At 46.8% G+C, this 16,682-nt stretch overlaps 1 protein-coding gene across 1 annotated transcript in view; it reads right to left on the bottom strand.

The window, feature by feature from the left end:
- Positions 1–5,871: 5,871 nt before the first annotated feature.
- Positions 5,872–16,682, bottom strand: part of TUFT1 (tuftelin 1) — a 16,696-nt gene continuing 5,885 nt past the window's right edge. The window contains exons 4-13 of the mRNA XM_018569346.1: positions 14,200–14,286; positions 12,804–12,872; positions 10,999–11,073; positions 10,800–10,907; positions 10,594–10,722; positions 9,354–9,448; positions 8,983–9,088; positions 8,156–8,239; positions 7,869–7,969; positions 5,872–6,400 (exon numbers count right to left, since the gene is read on the bottom strand). Of these exons, the coding sequence (XP_018424848.1) occupies positions 6,334–6,400; positions 7,869–7,969; positions 8,156–8,239; positions 8,983–9,088; positions 9,354–9,448; positions 10,594–10,722; positions 10,800–10,907; positions 10,999–11,073; positions 12,804–12,872; positions 14,200–14,286 (921 nt within the window). The 3' untranslated portion in view covers positions 5,872–6,333. The remainder of the gene's footprint in view (positions 6,401–7,868; positions 7,970–8,155; positions 8,240–8,982; positions 9,089–9,353; positions 9,449–10,593; positions 10,723–10,799; positions 10,908–10,998; positions 11,074–12,803; positions 12,873–14,199; positions 14,287–16,682) is intronic.

The following is a 16,682-nucleotide window of genomic DNA, read 5'->3' as shown; positions in this document are numbered from 1 at the left end:
GGGGGGGGTACTAGAACCTCGGCACTCCGGCTGTTGTAGAACTACAAGTCCCACGAGCCACAGGCATGACTCCCAGAGGCCCATAGGACTTGTAGCGTGCTGGTACTTTTTTTCAAATTCAGTGCTTTTTTTGGTGTCTTTTTAGGGTTGCTTCCTTTAAATGTTCTCTCTTCAGTTTCACTCAAGATTTGAAAATGAGAGAGAGAAGCTGATTGGTTGTCGTGCAAATCTGCTCCAGATTCCGTCTACTCCAGTTTTGATAAATTCCCCCCAATATGTTTTTACAGCCCGACGTTACTCAAAGATGACAATTTATTATTATTGTGCTGTAAACGAGAGAAAAAAACAATCTGCTTCCTCGTATAAAAAGCGATTCCTCGAACTTCTTTATTATGCTCCTGATAGCTGGTCCAATGTGCGCCGACCCTGTGACCCTGCAGCAGGTTATAAATCCGTTAATGTATAGGAGTCTGGCAGGTCTGCGGTGCGGGAGGCTGATATAGAGGCCACAGATTCCTGCAGTGGGCGCGGACGTATGTGTGTGTTTCAGGGTGTTGTACGTATATAGTCCTGTATACCTTTGCACACAGGGTGGTGGTGTTGTGGCCGGCGGGGAGAGCTCCACCAAACTCTATTTTCATCTCAGGCGGTCACAGTAGTCACACCTATATAGTGATTTTTAACATATACATTTCTGCATGCTGAGGTACTTCTCTATAGCTACGCATTTCTGTTCTTTTAACCCTGAGGAGGGGCGATATTGTGGACCCTGAAACGCGTTGGACAATATGTCCTATTGGACTTCATAAGTGACAACCCGTATTGGACGTTTGATACTTCAAAGAAGAGAAACCCAGCTCCTCTCCCACAAGCCTCCAGACTTCCTGTCTGCGTGCACTCCAGTGAAGGCCGCACAGCCTTTTTCAGGGCCGGTGCTCTGTCGAAATGGCCAACTTGTCGAGGTCTCCAGCTCGTAACGTCACATCCGTTGAAGATTTCGACGAGATGGCGCTAGTGTGCGCGCGCCAGCCTTGGCATTTTTCCAAGCCTCGTCCACTAACCCATTTTGCCTGTGCGGGCCCCCGCAATCCTCATCGAGTTCTCCAACTGGCATCACTGCTTGTGCCATTGGATGCCCACACAGGCACACTAACGCAAATTGCAGAACGTGATACTGCTCTTAGGTGGCCGCGCAGGTGCACTGATGCAAATTAGAGAACGCGATACTGCTCTTAGGTAGCCGCGCTGGCGCTCTGACGGGAGTTGGAGATCTCGACAAGTTGGACATCTCGATAGAACGCCGGTTTCCTGATGGTGACTACAGTGGCCCACGTCTGTGTAACGTGTGCTGAAATGGCCCAAACGTGGTTGGTTTCTCTGCTCTTCTCCCTCATTGGTCAGGAATAAAGCTCCTCCTAAGTTCCAAAGTATTCCTCTGGGTATCGGCTTCGTAGAAGAGAAGTTCACTTCAGCTCACGCCTATCCCAGTCAGTTGTTACAAGTATCTTTGGAAGTGCAACATAGTTTCTTTGTGTAACAAAAATTGATTGTGCTTTTTTCTTTTTTTCAATGTAGTCTCCATTGCAAGCCTGTGTGACAACGCAAGAGCGCAGTTGGGAGACGGGGACAGAGCATTGTCATCTTATAACAGGTAGTGCCAGTTTTCAGTCTGTTTAAATGTCCTCCATCAGGTAGTGGAGTTGCGTGTGGGCTTACAGGAAGGGACGTAGAAATAAAAAATGGTGGGAATTTAGGGATTGCACATTTTCCCCCCGACTGCTGCTCGGCAACCAGCGGCTGCCCATAGGCCCTGTACCCGGCGAAGGTAAAAGGCGCTATTTTTTTCTTTTTTTGAAGCCCGTGGAACGTGCATCGAAAACGACTTCCGCCTGTGAACAAAAAAAGTGAACCGTGAAATCACAGCACACAAAAACGTGCACACGGGTGCTTGGTCCTTCAATAAAGAAGGGCCCTAGTTTCCCGACCCCCCCGGGGCGCGAGGCTCCTGACAGGGGTTGAGTTTGTTGGTCCACCAATGGAGACAGAGAACCCTATATAAGGGCACAGAATCTCCCCCCCACATCGGGAAAAGGCCCCGAAGGACCTACACCCTCTGCAATCTGTGGGTTTTCAATAAAAAAAAGCCAATTCGTGCATCGTGCATAGAGTGCAATAAGTAATACTAAAGTGCCAGTGCACCACGCCGACAGGCCTTAGGGGCCGGAGTGCAAAAATATTGCCCTGGACTAGCCATAAGGCCTGTCCAAGAGGCGCTGTGCCGAAAATGCAAGGTGGTGTGTGACCAAGTGCATCAGTGAGTCAATGTGGGGTCCCACACCCAAGTGACTTTCTGAGCACCCATGGGACGCCACCCCCAGGGGGCACAACACCACGGGCTTCTGCCGCCCCCAACCCTCCAGCCAGACCAAGCTTCGTATCCATTCAGTCAGAAAGCCTGTACCGGGCTGTTCCCCTCTCACAGGAAGCAACCCAGTACGCTCTTTCACTCCAGCGAGTACTAAGATCCATCCCCCACAAGGACCGTCTTTTCCCCACCGAAAACTGATAAGAACAGATACACTTGATCTTAGCCAAAATGAGAAGACGCTATACCTCAGACGGCCAGCAGGTGGAGACAGTATCGCACCCAACCCAGTCCTTTCATCTCTCCACTCCCTGTCCCAGTGCGATTACAGAACGGAATGTGCTATTATGAACCCTGAACTGCTGACCGCAGAATTCACCAACCTTCTTGCACAGCATTAGAGTGCAAGCTTTTCGCATCAAATCACACTTCCTGGAGCCAATCGGCTGGAGACATCGAAGAGGTTTGTAAAAAAGTAATGTCATTTAAACGCCACTGGAAAGGTCGTCACATGACCTCACAAAGATGCGCAAATCCGTCACCGGCTGTTGTGCTGCTGGTAAAAGCCGACTCCACCTAAAACTGATCCGTTGGCTGTGCCTTGTTTCTAGTCAAGTCAAATGATGGTGGCATGCTTGTACCTCTGGGGGCGGGGCCGGGGGATCGCCTTCAGATTTCCCTGCTCTGTCCCAACTGCAACAGTCGTTCCAAACCCAAATGATGGTGTCACCCTTCTCGGTTGGATTTCCCCAGAACAGTTACTGGGGGTGTTTAGAGGAGAGAGCATGACTCCTTTTGTTTTGGGTTTGTAGGAGGGGCAGTGACACAAACTACTGGGGGAATCTCACCATTGTGGGAGGGGCAGAGACACAAACTACTGGGGGGAATCTCACCATTGTGGGAGGGGCAGAGACAAACTACTGGGGGAACTTTCATCATTGTGGTAGGAGCAGAGACACAAACTACTGGGGGGAATCTCACCATTGTGGGAGGGGCAGAGACAAACTACTGGGGGAACTCTCATCATTGTGGTAGGAGCAGAGACACAAACTACTGGAGGAAATCTCACCATTGTGGGAGGGGCAGAGACACAAACTACTGGGGGAAATCTCACCATTGTGGGAGGGGCAGAGCCACAAACTACTGGAGGAAATCCTCACCATTTTGTGCAGGAAATGTCTCCTTCACGGAGGAGAAGCCCAATTGGCACAGTGTCGGGGCAGACGTCTGTGATAAGCCCGCCCCGAGGGTCTGGTGTGCGTCATACACACTCTCATTATACAGGGCGTGTGCGACAGACGAAACTCTCTCATCTCAGTCTCTCTTCCCACACATTGCGATCATGCACATACTTGTCACCAGAGCTCATAAACGCACACATTACAAAACACATGTTCACACATACACAGACATGTCTATTTATAACCCATCAAATCTGACACCCCACCATTTTTCATGTCGCTCTTCACCAATCAGGAGGCACCACAACAAAATTATTTAAATATCATAATTTATTTGACAACTATCTACACTCCTAGCTATGTTACAGCACAATAGATACAGAAGAAGGCCGGGAGACCCACAATAAATACAAGCAGTGGGGGGGGGGTATATTACAGGGAGCAGTGCTTTTCAAGTACCCTAAGTATCGACAGCAGTATCAAGTTAGCGGAAGATCAGAAAGCAGCATGGTTTTAATGGCGGGATTTAAATTTGGGGGGTCCTGTTTGATCATTGAAACCCTTTCGAATCGGGGTGCCACTAAAGCTAAAACGAGCTTGGTGCAAAAAGTTCTGCACAGAAGTTTTGGGGCACAGAATTGTTGTTGGGATGTAAACTCGACTATCATAATTAGGATTAACAAGCCAGTAGCTTGGGTTTAATTTTGGTTATCTAGTTGTATACGTTGTTTCACTGAGATCATTCCGATTGAAGAGTTCCCATTAAATTTATGAATGCTCTGAACTATTGACTTGCTTATGTCTTTCCCCTCTTCCTTGACCCACCAAACTGTTTTTACTTTAAGCAGTGGCGTCACCATGGCCATACCAGCCCACGCGGCTGCCACGAGGCCCGGTGGGTGGAAGGGGGCCCCATAAGGGAGGTTGTTGTGGCAAATAGTACATCTGAGCACATGTGAAGATAACTTCAACCCTACTGTGTTGACCATAAACCTGAACCCCTGTAAAGAAGAACAAAGGGAGTCTTTGGGATGTTGGTGTCGCTAGGGTTGTGGTGAGGCCCATGATCTGTAGTTACACCCCTGATTTTAAGCTTTGACATACTCATCCAACCTTCTGTGTCCTAAACCAGGTGATCTGGGCTCTGATGCATCAAACTTTAATATCAAGTGCTAAATAGTGCTTAAGGTATGCTAAAGTGGCATCTCAGCCAATGTTGTTGCATATGAAGGTAAATGGTAGCTGACCCCTTTGTTATCTCTTTTTCTCTGTAGGCTACTTATGCTTCTGTTTGGACCTGTTGGTCCTGCCAGTATCACCTGCCTCAGGAACTTCCACTCCAACGCTACATTAGTGCGAGCGTTTGCAGGCCCAAGGACAGGGATAGGCAACCTTGGCACTCCAGCCGTAGTGAAACTACGAGTGCCTCTGAGTCATGCAGTGCCTCATGGGAATTGCCTATCCTTGCTCTAGGATGAAGCAGGTTCATCTTGATTGACTTAATTGCCAGCTACACTTCATTGAGGCCAAAGCATCAGGGCCGCCTCCAGCTCATCCAACATGAGCTGGCCACAGCACTGCCCTCCGTTGTGCACAGTCATGAGCCATTGCGTCGTGGACAGGGTGATGAATGGAAAGCCACAAAAATGAAGTTATTGAAATGATTCCAAGTATAAAACAAAGAGATCCACTTTAAACTATCTTTTAATTTTTTGGTGGGTTGATATACTTAAGCACTCTTTAGCAACGTCTATGTAATGCTGCAGCTTGATGAACCCAGGCTAAAATTCATTCCCCCTGATGGCCGTACTGGTGGCCTGAACCTGACCAATTCCTACCAACAAGAGCCCTATGATTTGAGACTGGAACATTTGCCATTATGTAAGGCACGTCAGATGAAGTAATAGTTAACAGTCAAAGTGCAGGAATTTGAGGTTCTCCCAGTTTTGGGTGTTACCTTTCCTTCCGTCTGTATAAAAAATAAAAATAAAACAGCACCTTGGAACCTTCTAGATGGAGATTACTTTCACAGTGGAATCGGTAGCGACTCTCCTAATAGGATATTAGTCAACTCGAGATGCTGGAACATTACCAAAATGATATAACCTGTATGTCAGTGTACAGAGCCGAAGCCAGACAGAGGTGTGCGCCGTTACGCAACACCCAAACCAGACATCTAGCGGCACAAAACAGGGACAAAATGATCCGTACACTCCCTTGGGGCTTCCCCCATCTCCTGATAATCATCCAGTACAGGAGTAGTTAACATACCAGCTTAATATGACTCAGGTTTTTTGGGTTCAGGAGAATCTCTTCTGCCAAGGAGAAGACAGATTGAAGATTTTGGGGTGCTGCCCAGTGTTGGGTGACCTCCAGCCCATCATGGTTTCAAAGAATCTTTGGTTTCGCTGACAAGTCTAAGGCACCATTTTCCCGCCGCTGCATAGTTTTAACACCCAGAATGCAGCAGTCAGACATGGAAGATCCATCTACGGTGCTTCCTCTTGCCTCCACGGGGAAGGTTTCTCAAGAGGAAAGGTTGTTAACGTGGATGCATTTACTAGAAGAGTCCTAAAACCAACCAAAGTATAAAAATAACGTCTATAGGATGGTACAAGTGTCAAGTAAATTCTTCCCGTTACTCAAGGGCACAGCCAAAGAGTAGAGGCTCTACCAGGCGACAGTCTTCGAAAGGTTAAGAGCAATCCATATAGTCCTTTCCGTCAGGCCACCAGCTGTTCACGTGGAACACCACAGATGCCGGCATCATCGCACGTTACTTTCGGCTCATGTTTCCACCAGCTTGATAAGTGGCTGAGGCCTGCCCGATCCAGCCGGAAGGTACACTCGCTTGCTATGGAGAGAAAGAAGGGGTATTAGATGTGGTCCTAAAAGAAAAGTGTAGAGTATGTTCAAGAAACATCTACAAATGTTAATTGTGCCTATAAGCAGTACGCTGAAAAATCTAGATATTGACCTTGAATTCCACCTCAAAATTAGCAGAGCACTTTCTGTGCCTAACCACTCCTGTTCTGTAGCCTTAAAGCTGTACACAAGCAGTGTGAGATCTAAGGCACTGCTGCCTTTGACTGCCAGTCTTTCAAGATTTGTAGTGAGATTTGGTGATGCCATTATTGTGCTGCTCACTGTTCTCCTTACTGGAGAGGACGATGTACCTGAAGACCTGCAGTTGAAGGGTCTCTCTGCTTCCAAGCGTGGTAGTCTCATGAGATTTGGTGATGTCATTGCTGTGCTGCTCATTGTTCTCCTTACTGGAGAGGAAGATGGACCTGCAGTGCAGGGATATCGCTGCTTCCAAGCCTGGTAGTCTCAGGATATATGTAATGAGGTTTGGTGATGCCACTACTGTGCTGCTCACTGTTTTTGTTACTGGAGAGGAAGATGTGCCTGAGGCCGTGTAGTACAAGACTCCCCCTAATGCCAAGATGGCTGCCACCACACAGTGCAGAAAAAGTCATGGTAATGAGGATCAGCTGCAAGGAGACCACCGCAACACTGGTGACTAGTCCTTTTGCTTTCTGTTTTTTGGGCACAGTTTCTATATTTTTTTTAATGTGACTTTTACATTAAATCTCCCCTACACATCCCTACCGTTCCATTATCAGTACGAGCCTTATGTCTAATTTCTGTATTAGCTCTGTGCTAGTTGATGTTAGAGCTTTCACCGGGAAGATGTGCTCCCTTGCGTGCCAGTGTCCAAGTGTGGCAACTGCCCCAAGCAATGCATCTTCTGAGAAAGAGAAAAAAGTCACATGTTCCCCCAAACCTGCAAGCACTAAGAAGTAAGGTTAGAGTGGCTTCCAGCCTCTACAGAGTGATGGTTTGTGCTGCGTGACTGGGCACCCTTTGGCAGCAGAAGGAGCCGGTGCAGCTGCCCACAGTGGTGCCACTAGATGCGTCCTGCACCCCCCCCCCCCTTGCAGTACCATGGCACCTTCCAATTTGGGAACCACTAGGCTAGCATAACAATAATGTTTTTTTTAGATAGGCAAGCTTCTGGAATAGTTACAACTCAGAAGGCCGATGGAATAGATTAATTTTGGTTGCAGATATAATTCCACTTCATTGGTTCTGATTCAAACATTTTTACGGGTTACGTAAATAAGTTATTTACAAGTAATGAAAGATGGTCAATGGTCTACACGCTTCACATTAATTGATACTGATAACGTGTTTGAAACGGACTTAAACATATACATTCCTTTTTGCTATCACCACATCTACTACTGCCTGGAAACAATAAGAAGCTACCATAATTGGCGGACCAAGGCACCGAACAACCAGTTTTTCATTTCACGTACTAGTTTGGTAGGCTGGGTCTGGCATAAGCCCTTGGCAACTGGGTTGTGTGTCCTTGCTGGGTGGATAGAAAGTGTTCCAGTTTGTCCTGTAGTTCCAGGTTCTAGAAAACAAAAAACAAGAATTAGGTCATCCTACGGCATATTAAAAGGAGATGTTAGGGCAGGGCTGTCATAACAAAGGAGGAGGAACCATGACATATGAGTCACAAATTATGGGGATTAGACTTTCTGGAGCAGGAGGCTCAACAGAGATCCGATGGCTAAATCCTTATAGGCCCGTCTCTTACCTCTGACTGAAGCCAGGAGACTTTCTCTCGTAGGTCTTGGATGAGAGAATCCTTCTCCTGCATGGCTGTGCGGGAGTTCTGCAGCTGTAGACACAACAGAAGACTTTAAATTATCTCTGAACACGTACCTGTGCATCACTAATAAAAGTCATGAATACATGGGAGTGTGACAACACTTTTTTTCTAGGACCTTACTAGATTCTGTGCGACTTCCCCACCATCTTTATTTTTGGAACTAAACCATGTCAGTGTTCCAGAGTCACCTTAGTGCCTAAGACTTCTTAAAGTAACCTCCCCACACCTCAGCTGGACCTCCCTTTAGAAGTATAACAGCCTCCACTCTTCTGGGAAGGCTTTCCACAAGATTTAGGAGTGTGTCTGGGGGAATTTGTGCCCATTGGTGAAGTCGGGTACGAATGCTGGATGAGAAGACCTGGTTTGCAGTGGGCGTTCCAGTTCATTCCAAAGGCCTTCAGTAGGGTTGAGGTCAGAGCTCTGTACGGGCAACACAAGTTCCTCCACAACAAGCGGGTCAAGCCATGTCTTTATGGAGCTGGCTTTGTGCACCAGGTTCAGTCATGGGGGAACAGAAAAGGGCCTTCACCAAACTGTTACCACAAGATTGGAAGAGCTCAAATGTCTTTGTATGGTATAGTAGTAACAGCACCTTACACTGGACCCCATCATTTGGTCCACATACATTTGCCCATATACTTTTGAACGTGAGGCCAATGTATATATAATACTTTTGGCCATATAGTATATTTGTCCGTTGTTCTAATGCACATTAGTGTTATCAGACTATTCCAGAGTCCTTTTTCACTTACCTGTTCAATCATCTGTCGTACTTTGCGTTGCTGGCTCTTTAACATATCATCCAGGTGGTGGATCTTCTCTTTCAGGTTAGACACAGTCTTCTCCAGCACATGACACCTAAAAATTCAAAAACAGAATAATTAGGAAGACCTTCAAGACTCGGGGTACTTCAAGAATCCATGAGGCTTGAAATATTGGAGCTCTACTTTCTGGCTTGTTATTGAACGTCCAGAACCTGGATGAGTCAGAGCTATTTGGGCTGCACTATCTTGTGTGTCATATACCCAACGGGGGTTCTAACCCTTCCATGATCCACCCAAAACCTAAATCAGATTCCGTCCTGCCTACAGCGCTGGCCTCTAATTTTAGATGAAGTACTCACTTCTCCTCTAGAGGTCCATTTTCCTGTTTCTGTCCTCTAAGACCGTCCAGCTCTATCTCATTCTCGTGCATCTTCTTCACCAAATCCTGGTGTTCCTACAGAAAGATCAAGCAGTTGGTGACCTGACCCTCACCAGAGACTCTAAAGTTCTTATCTGCATGTAAAGTGTAAATATGTTCCTGTTGATTACACAACTACATCTGACCACGGTTGGGACCATTGTTTGGTGGCAATTTGGTAAATATTTGTTAATGTTTGCCTGTGATAAGAAGTTGAACCATTTATTGCATTGTAGTAATGTGATGAAAGACAAAAACATTTCCTCAAGGTGCTTTGATTTTTTTGTATCTATGATCAGACTGTTAGGGATCATGGAATCAGGAAGCCGAGGAGCATGTAATGACTCACTGCCCGGCTTCCTGATACCGGAAGTTCGGATATCGGGCTGAGCATCGGAGCATTTGGCTGAGTACGCGCTAAAACACTCGGTATCCGTGCATCCCTAATTAATATAATCCCTGGTGATCCTGCCATAAGAGTCCACGTTCAGACACTTCCTGTTATAAGGTGACAACGTTCTGTCTCCCAACTGTGCTCCCCTGTTGTCACATGGGCTTCCGATGGAGACAACAAGTGGCTGTTTTACCAACACATTACACAGACAGGGGCTACTGTTGTCACCACCAGGAATCCCGCCCCAGCCATCGCATGGAGAGCATGTAGACAGGAAGTGGCTGCAGGAAATCATCAGCACTGAGGTTCAATAAAGGATGAGAAACGGGATTGTATTTATAAAAACATTACTTATGATAGGGCACAGAACAAGCTTAATGTTGCCCAGTTAGGGTTTACATCTGCCATAAGGTGAAGTTCTGAAATGCTTGTTAGAGCTTAGGGCATTTGCCAGCTTTGCCCAAAACAGCTCTAGACCGAGCCTGGAACGGTAATGATTCTCAGCAGTGCATTAGCAGAAGCAGCAGCTGTATAAACCTTACAAGGACAGGAAGTAGTGGTACTGAAAGCAAGTACAATCCTAGTGCTCGATAGGATCTCAACCATGCAATCAATTCATTTCATGGATCCTGCGTATTGCGTTTTCGGCTCAGTACAGCCATTGACCGTTTTCATATACTTCTAGAAGCCCAAACATGGGTCAGTTTGCCTTAAATATCATAAGCTAGGCAAATTTTCTTCCCATGTCAATCTTATATATGTGATGCCCTATATATTTCCCTCTTACCATCTCCATATTGGACATCAGCCTCCTCAACTCCTCCACCTCTCGCTGGCGGTCATCCGCTGTTTCCTCCGCTTGCTTGCGTGCTCGGTTGTGTCGCTCCAACTCCTGCTGATTCTGGTTGAGCCTTTCCTGTTCACAAGAGGAAGAGTCACAAAACTGGCCCACAAGCTGGCATTGGGTCAGAGTGAAGGCGTTGAAGAACTAACCTCATACAACTTGCGGTCAGCCTGGTGCCGCTTCTCGGTCTCCTGGAGCTTAGCATATAGCTTCTGCGCGGTCTCCCGTAAGTTCTTCCCGTTATCCAAGGGAAATTCCTGAGGGAAAATGGATTAGAGTTCTCTGTGAAGCAGCGTCAGTACATACCATTCATTTTTCCAAAAGGGGCAATCGGCTTTAAATTCTCACCTCATTGCCGTCTTTCGACTCCAACCATGGTCCCTCATAGTGCCTGACGCCATTTTGCTTTTCCGACAGCAAGACCTTAACAAAGAGAGGAGATTATGAGACAAATGAACTAGCTTCCAAAATGTAACTGCTTGTGATGACCAGTGGCGAACTACCACCATAGCGACCGTTGCGGTCGCTATGAGGCCCGCGGCAGTGGGGGGGGGCCCGGATCCTACTGACAGGACGGCACGCTAGATCACGCTGATCGAGCGGCAGGCGGGGAGGAGAGCGGAGCCGCTGTCGTCCTGTCAGTTTCAGGATGGCAGTGGCTCTGTGCATGGCAGAGCGGGAGATCGGTAAGTATCATTGCTTTTTACCGGTCCTCCGTGGGCAGAGCAAACACTGGAGTGATCGTCCGATGACTCCAGTGTTTGTAAATAACTGGGGACACATAGTACTATGTGTCCCCAGTTATGAATGAACAGGTTGTGATTTATATCACTTCCTGTTCATACATGAATTTCTCAATGGGGAGAATCGCTCAGTACAGAGGCTCCCCCGCATTCAGAAACTGCTGATAGTAAATATCTTACTATCAGCAGTTTCTGAATGAATGGGAAGCCTCTGTACTGAATGCTTCCCATTCATTGAGTGCTGAGGCTGCAGAAAAATAAATTGAGGACTCTGTGTCCTGAATGTCTTTTTCTATTTTAAAAGGTAAATGTCAGGGGGCTTTTTAGACCCCTAATATTTCCCCGAAGACCCCTAACAGTAAAATAAAAATAAATTAAAAATGTATAAATAAAAAAAAAAAGCACAACCCCCTCCCCCACACACATAGCATACACGTGCATTATATTGTGGTGTATGCCAGGCACATGTGCTCCAGTGCGTTGTTAGAACGCATCGCAATGCATGATTTTTTTTTTTTTAAACATTTAGCTGTGGCAGCACAAGGCAAACCTTTGTGACGCATTGCCGTGCATTGTGTTGTAATAAAATATACGCCTGTATCATTTTATAACAACACCAACACAGCGCAAAAACGATTAACATATTTATTATTTTTTTTTATAATCCCCCTTTTCTCAGCCTCTCATTGGTGTGGCAGTATTAAAGTAAAGTGTTAGGCCTCATTCATTCCCCAGTCACACCAGGGCGGAAGCGTTTCAGCGTGGTTTCCGCGCAATTTTTTGAAAGGTAATTTTTGGCTGTTTTTAGTCGCGTTTAAGTGCTGAAACGCAATTAAAAACGCTCATAAACGTGCTGATCAGCGCATTTTTATTGAAAACCATGTGGAAAACGTGCTGATCAGCGCGTAAAAAGTAGCTCACGGAGCATTTTGGGCCGCAAGTGGTTCAGGTCACATGGAGCCGTGCGATGGCCTGAACAGTCCCCATAAGAATGTATAGGATTGTTCATTTCGGCAGTTCAGCGTGGACAAATCCGCACGACCGAACCGCCCTGGTTTAAACACTCAACTTGTGGGGTGGTGGCGGGGGGTTTCGTTTGGGGGGGCATACAAAATTTTGCTATGGGGCCCTGGGATTTCTAGTTACGCCCCTGGTGATGACGTAATCTGATTCAATTAGGGTTGGTGTCCAACATGTTTCAGGGGTTTTCCAAACTCCAGCTTCTTCAGATAAAAATCTTCTGCCTAGAGTAGATACCTCTCTCAACTCCATTTCCAAGGTGTTCCAATCTGCCACTGACAAGCCAGCAACTCTGAAGCCCTGAAGAGGGGGTTTGGATACACCCAAAACTTGTTGGACCCCAATCAGATTAACGCCACTCTTGACCCAACTTTATCTATATAGGTTTACCTTCTCTGCTTGTTGCCCCTGTTTTGAGCTACCAAGGTCTTCTCTGAGATTCTTCAGAGACGTCCTCGCCTGGAAGAAGTCGAGACAAGCTGTTAAATATTTAAAGAGCGCATGACTACCCACAATGCACCACGCACAGACTGCACCCCCTACCCCTCCCTTCCCCAAGCCATTAGATTAGTGGCGGATCTCCAGATGACTAACAAGGTTTAAACACAGGAACTAAGCACATAATATATTTATAAAATGTGACCATGAATTATTAATGAGCTGTTCAGAGGATTGCTTCCACTCAGGATATAAAAATGTGGAGAGCTTCTGGTGACGGGGGAATTGGCGAGGGTTTTGTGTAACATGCAAAGCACGGTAAAAACATTTATTGGCGGAAATATTCGGTTGCCGATATGAGAAACATCAAGGCCCATCCTGACCAGAACAGAGCGCCTCTGTCCTCCTGAGGACCTGAACAATCTTGCTTCAAATATCACCAGGAAACTCTATAGCTCTTCAGTGTTTGTGAAAGCTCCTCCCACTGCGCCGGTCACATAGTAAACATTTATCTGCCTTCTATTACTATTGTTCGGTAAAAACATTTCTTGGTGGAAATATTCGGTCCCCCATATGAAAGACATCAAGGCCCATCCTGACCAGAACAGACCAGAGCGCCTCTGTCCTCCTAAGGACCTGAACAATCTTGCTTCAAACATCACCATCTATAGCTCTTCAATGTTTGTAAAAGCTCCTCCCACTGCGCCATTCACCTAGTAAACATTTATCTTCCTTCTATTAGAAAGGCGCCAGGACTTCAAGACCTAAGTGTACGATCAAGCAAAAGGGAACTTTGGAATAAGCTCACTGGCTCTGGTCAGGCGGTCTCGCATACAACACTTGATTCCCTTGATGGGTACCCGGAAGAAATATAGAAAAGAGCTCCAAAACTTCAAACAACATGAGAGCCCAAAAACTTTCAACGGTTCTCAATTCGATCACAAAAACTTCTGACGCGTTTCAGGAGCCAACAACACTCCTTGATAAATACATGTAGGAACCTACAAAAGGATAGGAACTTATCCGGATATATGAACTTGCACAAATATAAGTTGTATTCGAGATCTAAGTTCTTATTTTTATTATGTTTTTATTTATTTTGTAGATTTGATGAAGGGGGAGTCTTCCTTGGTCCTCAAAATGCGTTGGCTGTTTTATGTGATCAGTTGGAAGTTTTTAGACTCTCTCTTTGTTTTGGGTTTTGACGCTCTTTTCTATATTTCATCCGGGTAGCCATCGAGTAAACAAGTGTTGTAGGTGACACGCCCGACCACAGCCAGTGAGCTCCTTGCTATATCTCTATGGTATGAATCCCTTCCTAGTCCCTCCAACTTTACATCTTCATCACCTCTTGGATATGGCGGACCTCGTTCCTCAGCTGGCTGACGTTCCACTCGTGATGGGCTTTGCTCTCCGCTTTGGCCTTGAGGTACACCTGCGAGGACAGAAGAACAGGAGTTACAGCAGACATCGAGGCAATACCAACATTTGGTGCTCATTAGAGGCCTGTTTTGGCTTTAAAGGACCCCACATTAGGAAACACTTGGATTGAAAATGTTCTTCAGCATGCAGGACTTTTTTTTTTTCTGATGCACCTCAAACTGAGCTTTCGATTTACACCTAATCTGCAAATAAGGAACGCATACAGGTGACGGGTAACCAGAGTGGTAAAGATTTTCCTGGCAAGGAAGCAGGAGGTTAGTTTTGTCAATAAGCTCATGAGGACACCAAGGGAGCGATTTAAGGCTCCTGTAAACAAAGACTCTTTTGCATGTGTTCCGGCGTAAACAAGCCACGCCAAACCGTGTTCCTGCAGAATAATACCGAGGGAGGGGATTCCGGACGGTAATTATATTTTATCCCAGTTATCAGTCTCTCAGGAACTATAATTATCTTGTGTACAAGGCAGAGTGTAATCTCCATCCCATCACAGATCATATTCCGATTCCTCGGAGACTGGATGGGCAGCCTCCGCCCAGATCCACATTCCGGGAAGGTGACACAGAGGAAGGGGACAAGCTGAGCCTTCGAGATTCAATCAGCTGTGTTGGCCAGGCAGTGATGAGCTTTAGGTGGGGAAGACAAATCCGTCACCGTAGATGGAAACGGCAAAAAGGATTTGGATGACCAGAAGGGAGAAGGCCGAGAAGGCGATGGGGAGAAGGTCACTATAGGTGGGGGAACTGCCAGGGCTGAGATGGGTTAGAAATTGCCAGAAAGAGGAAAATTGTGATAGATAGATCTGAGAAGTGCCTTTTTTTGTTATGAATTTGGAAGATTCAGGCCAGACAGACATTTTTCTCATCCCTGTGCCGAGTTCCCGGGTCTGTACACCTGCTGTACCCATTATGAGGAGCTCCCACCATCCCTGTGCTGAGTTCACTGGTCTGTACACCTACTGTGTCCATTATGAGGGTCTCCCACCATCCCTGTGCTGAGTTCCCGGGTCTGTACACCTACTGTGTCCATTATGAGGGTCTCCCACCATCCCTGTGCTAAATTCCCGGGTCTGTACACCTGCTGTGCCCATTATGAGGGGCTCCCACCATCCCTGTGCTGAGTTCCCGGGCCTGTACACCTACTGTGTCCATTATGAGAAGCTCCCACGATCCATGTGCTTAGTTCCCGGGTCTGTACACCTGCTGTGTCCATTATGAGGAGCTCCCACCATCCCTGTGCTGAGTTCCCGGGTCTGTACACCTACTGTGTCCATTATGAGGGTCTCCCACCATCCCTGTGCTAAATTCCCGGGTCTGTACACCTGCTGTGCCCATTATGAGGAGCTCCCACCATCCCTGTGCTGAGTTCCCGGGCCTGTACACCTACTGTGTCCATTATGAGAAGCTCCCACGATCCATGTGCTTAGTTCCCGGGTCTGTACACCTGCTGTGTCCATTATGAGGAGCTCCCACCATCCCTGTGCTGAGTTCACAGGTCTGCACTAGGGATGCACCGATATATCGGCCGAAAATGGCACTTTTGGCTAAATGCCGAAAGTGCCATTTTGCTGCTGATACATCGGCGCATCCGTGATTTATTTCCTCCCCGCTGGGCGCTGCTGTGTCCCAGCGGGGAGGAGAGAAAGTGACAGCCGGCCGAGCGCTGCGGGAGGAGCGCTCATATCGGCCGAAAATGGCACTTTTGGCTAAATGCCGAAAGTGCCATTTTCCTGCTGATACATCGGCGCATCCGTGATTTCTTTCCTCCCCGCTGGGCGGTTCTGTGTCCCAGCGGGGAGGAGAGAAAGTGACAGCCGGCCGAGCGCTGCGGGACGAGCGCTGTGAGCGGCCGGTGTCTCTCCTCCCACACCGCTCGGCCGCCTATCACAGTGAGGCAGAGCGATGTGAGGGCGGAGACAGCGCTGTCACAGGAGGCTGAGCTCTCCTCTCTGCACCCTTCGCTTAGCCGCGTGTCAGAGAGGAGAGCAAGGTACAAACACTCAGCGATCAGTGATTGCTGAGTGTTTGTAGATAATTGAGGATATGGTATGTATACTATATCCTCAATTATGAATGAATGGGAAGTGATCTACATCCCCTCCTGATCATTCATAATTGTTCATAATGATAATTATGAATAATTGTAGTTATAGTAAACATACTCTGTCCTCATGTTATCAATGAACAGAAACACTCAGTATAGAGGATTCCTGTTAATTGATAACAGGGGACACAGAAAAAGAGATTGAGGACTCTGTGTTCTCAATCTCTTGTTCTATTTTAAAAGGGAAATATCAGGGGTCTGTTTAAACCCCTAATATTTCCCCGAAGCCCCTAAAAGTAAAGTAAAAAATATTCAATAAAAAATGAAATAAATTAAAATAAAATTTAT

Source organism: Nanorana parkeri, unplaced genomic scaffold (assembly GCF_000935625.1).
Source record: "Nanorana parkeri isolate BGI_ZX_2015 unplaced genomic scaffold, ASM93562v1 scaffold1324, whole genome shotgun sequence".
NCBI classification, from domain to species: Eukaryota; Metazoa; Chordata; class Amphibia; order Anura; family Dicroglossidae; genus Nanorana; species Nanorana parkeri.
This window is presented reverse-complemented; position numbering and strand designations above follow the sequence as displayed.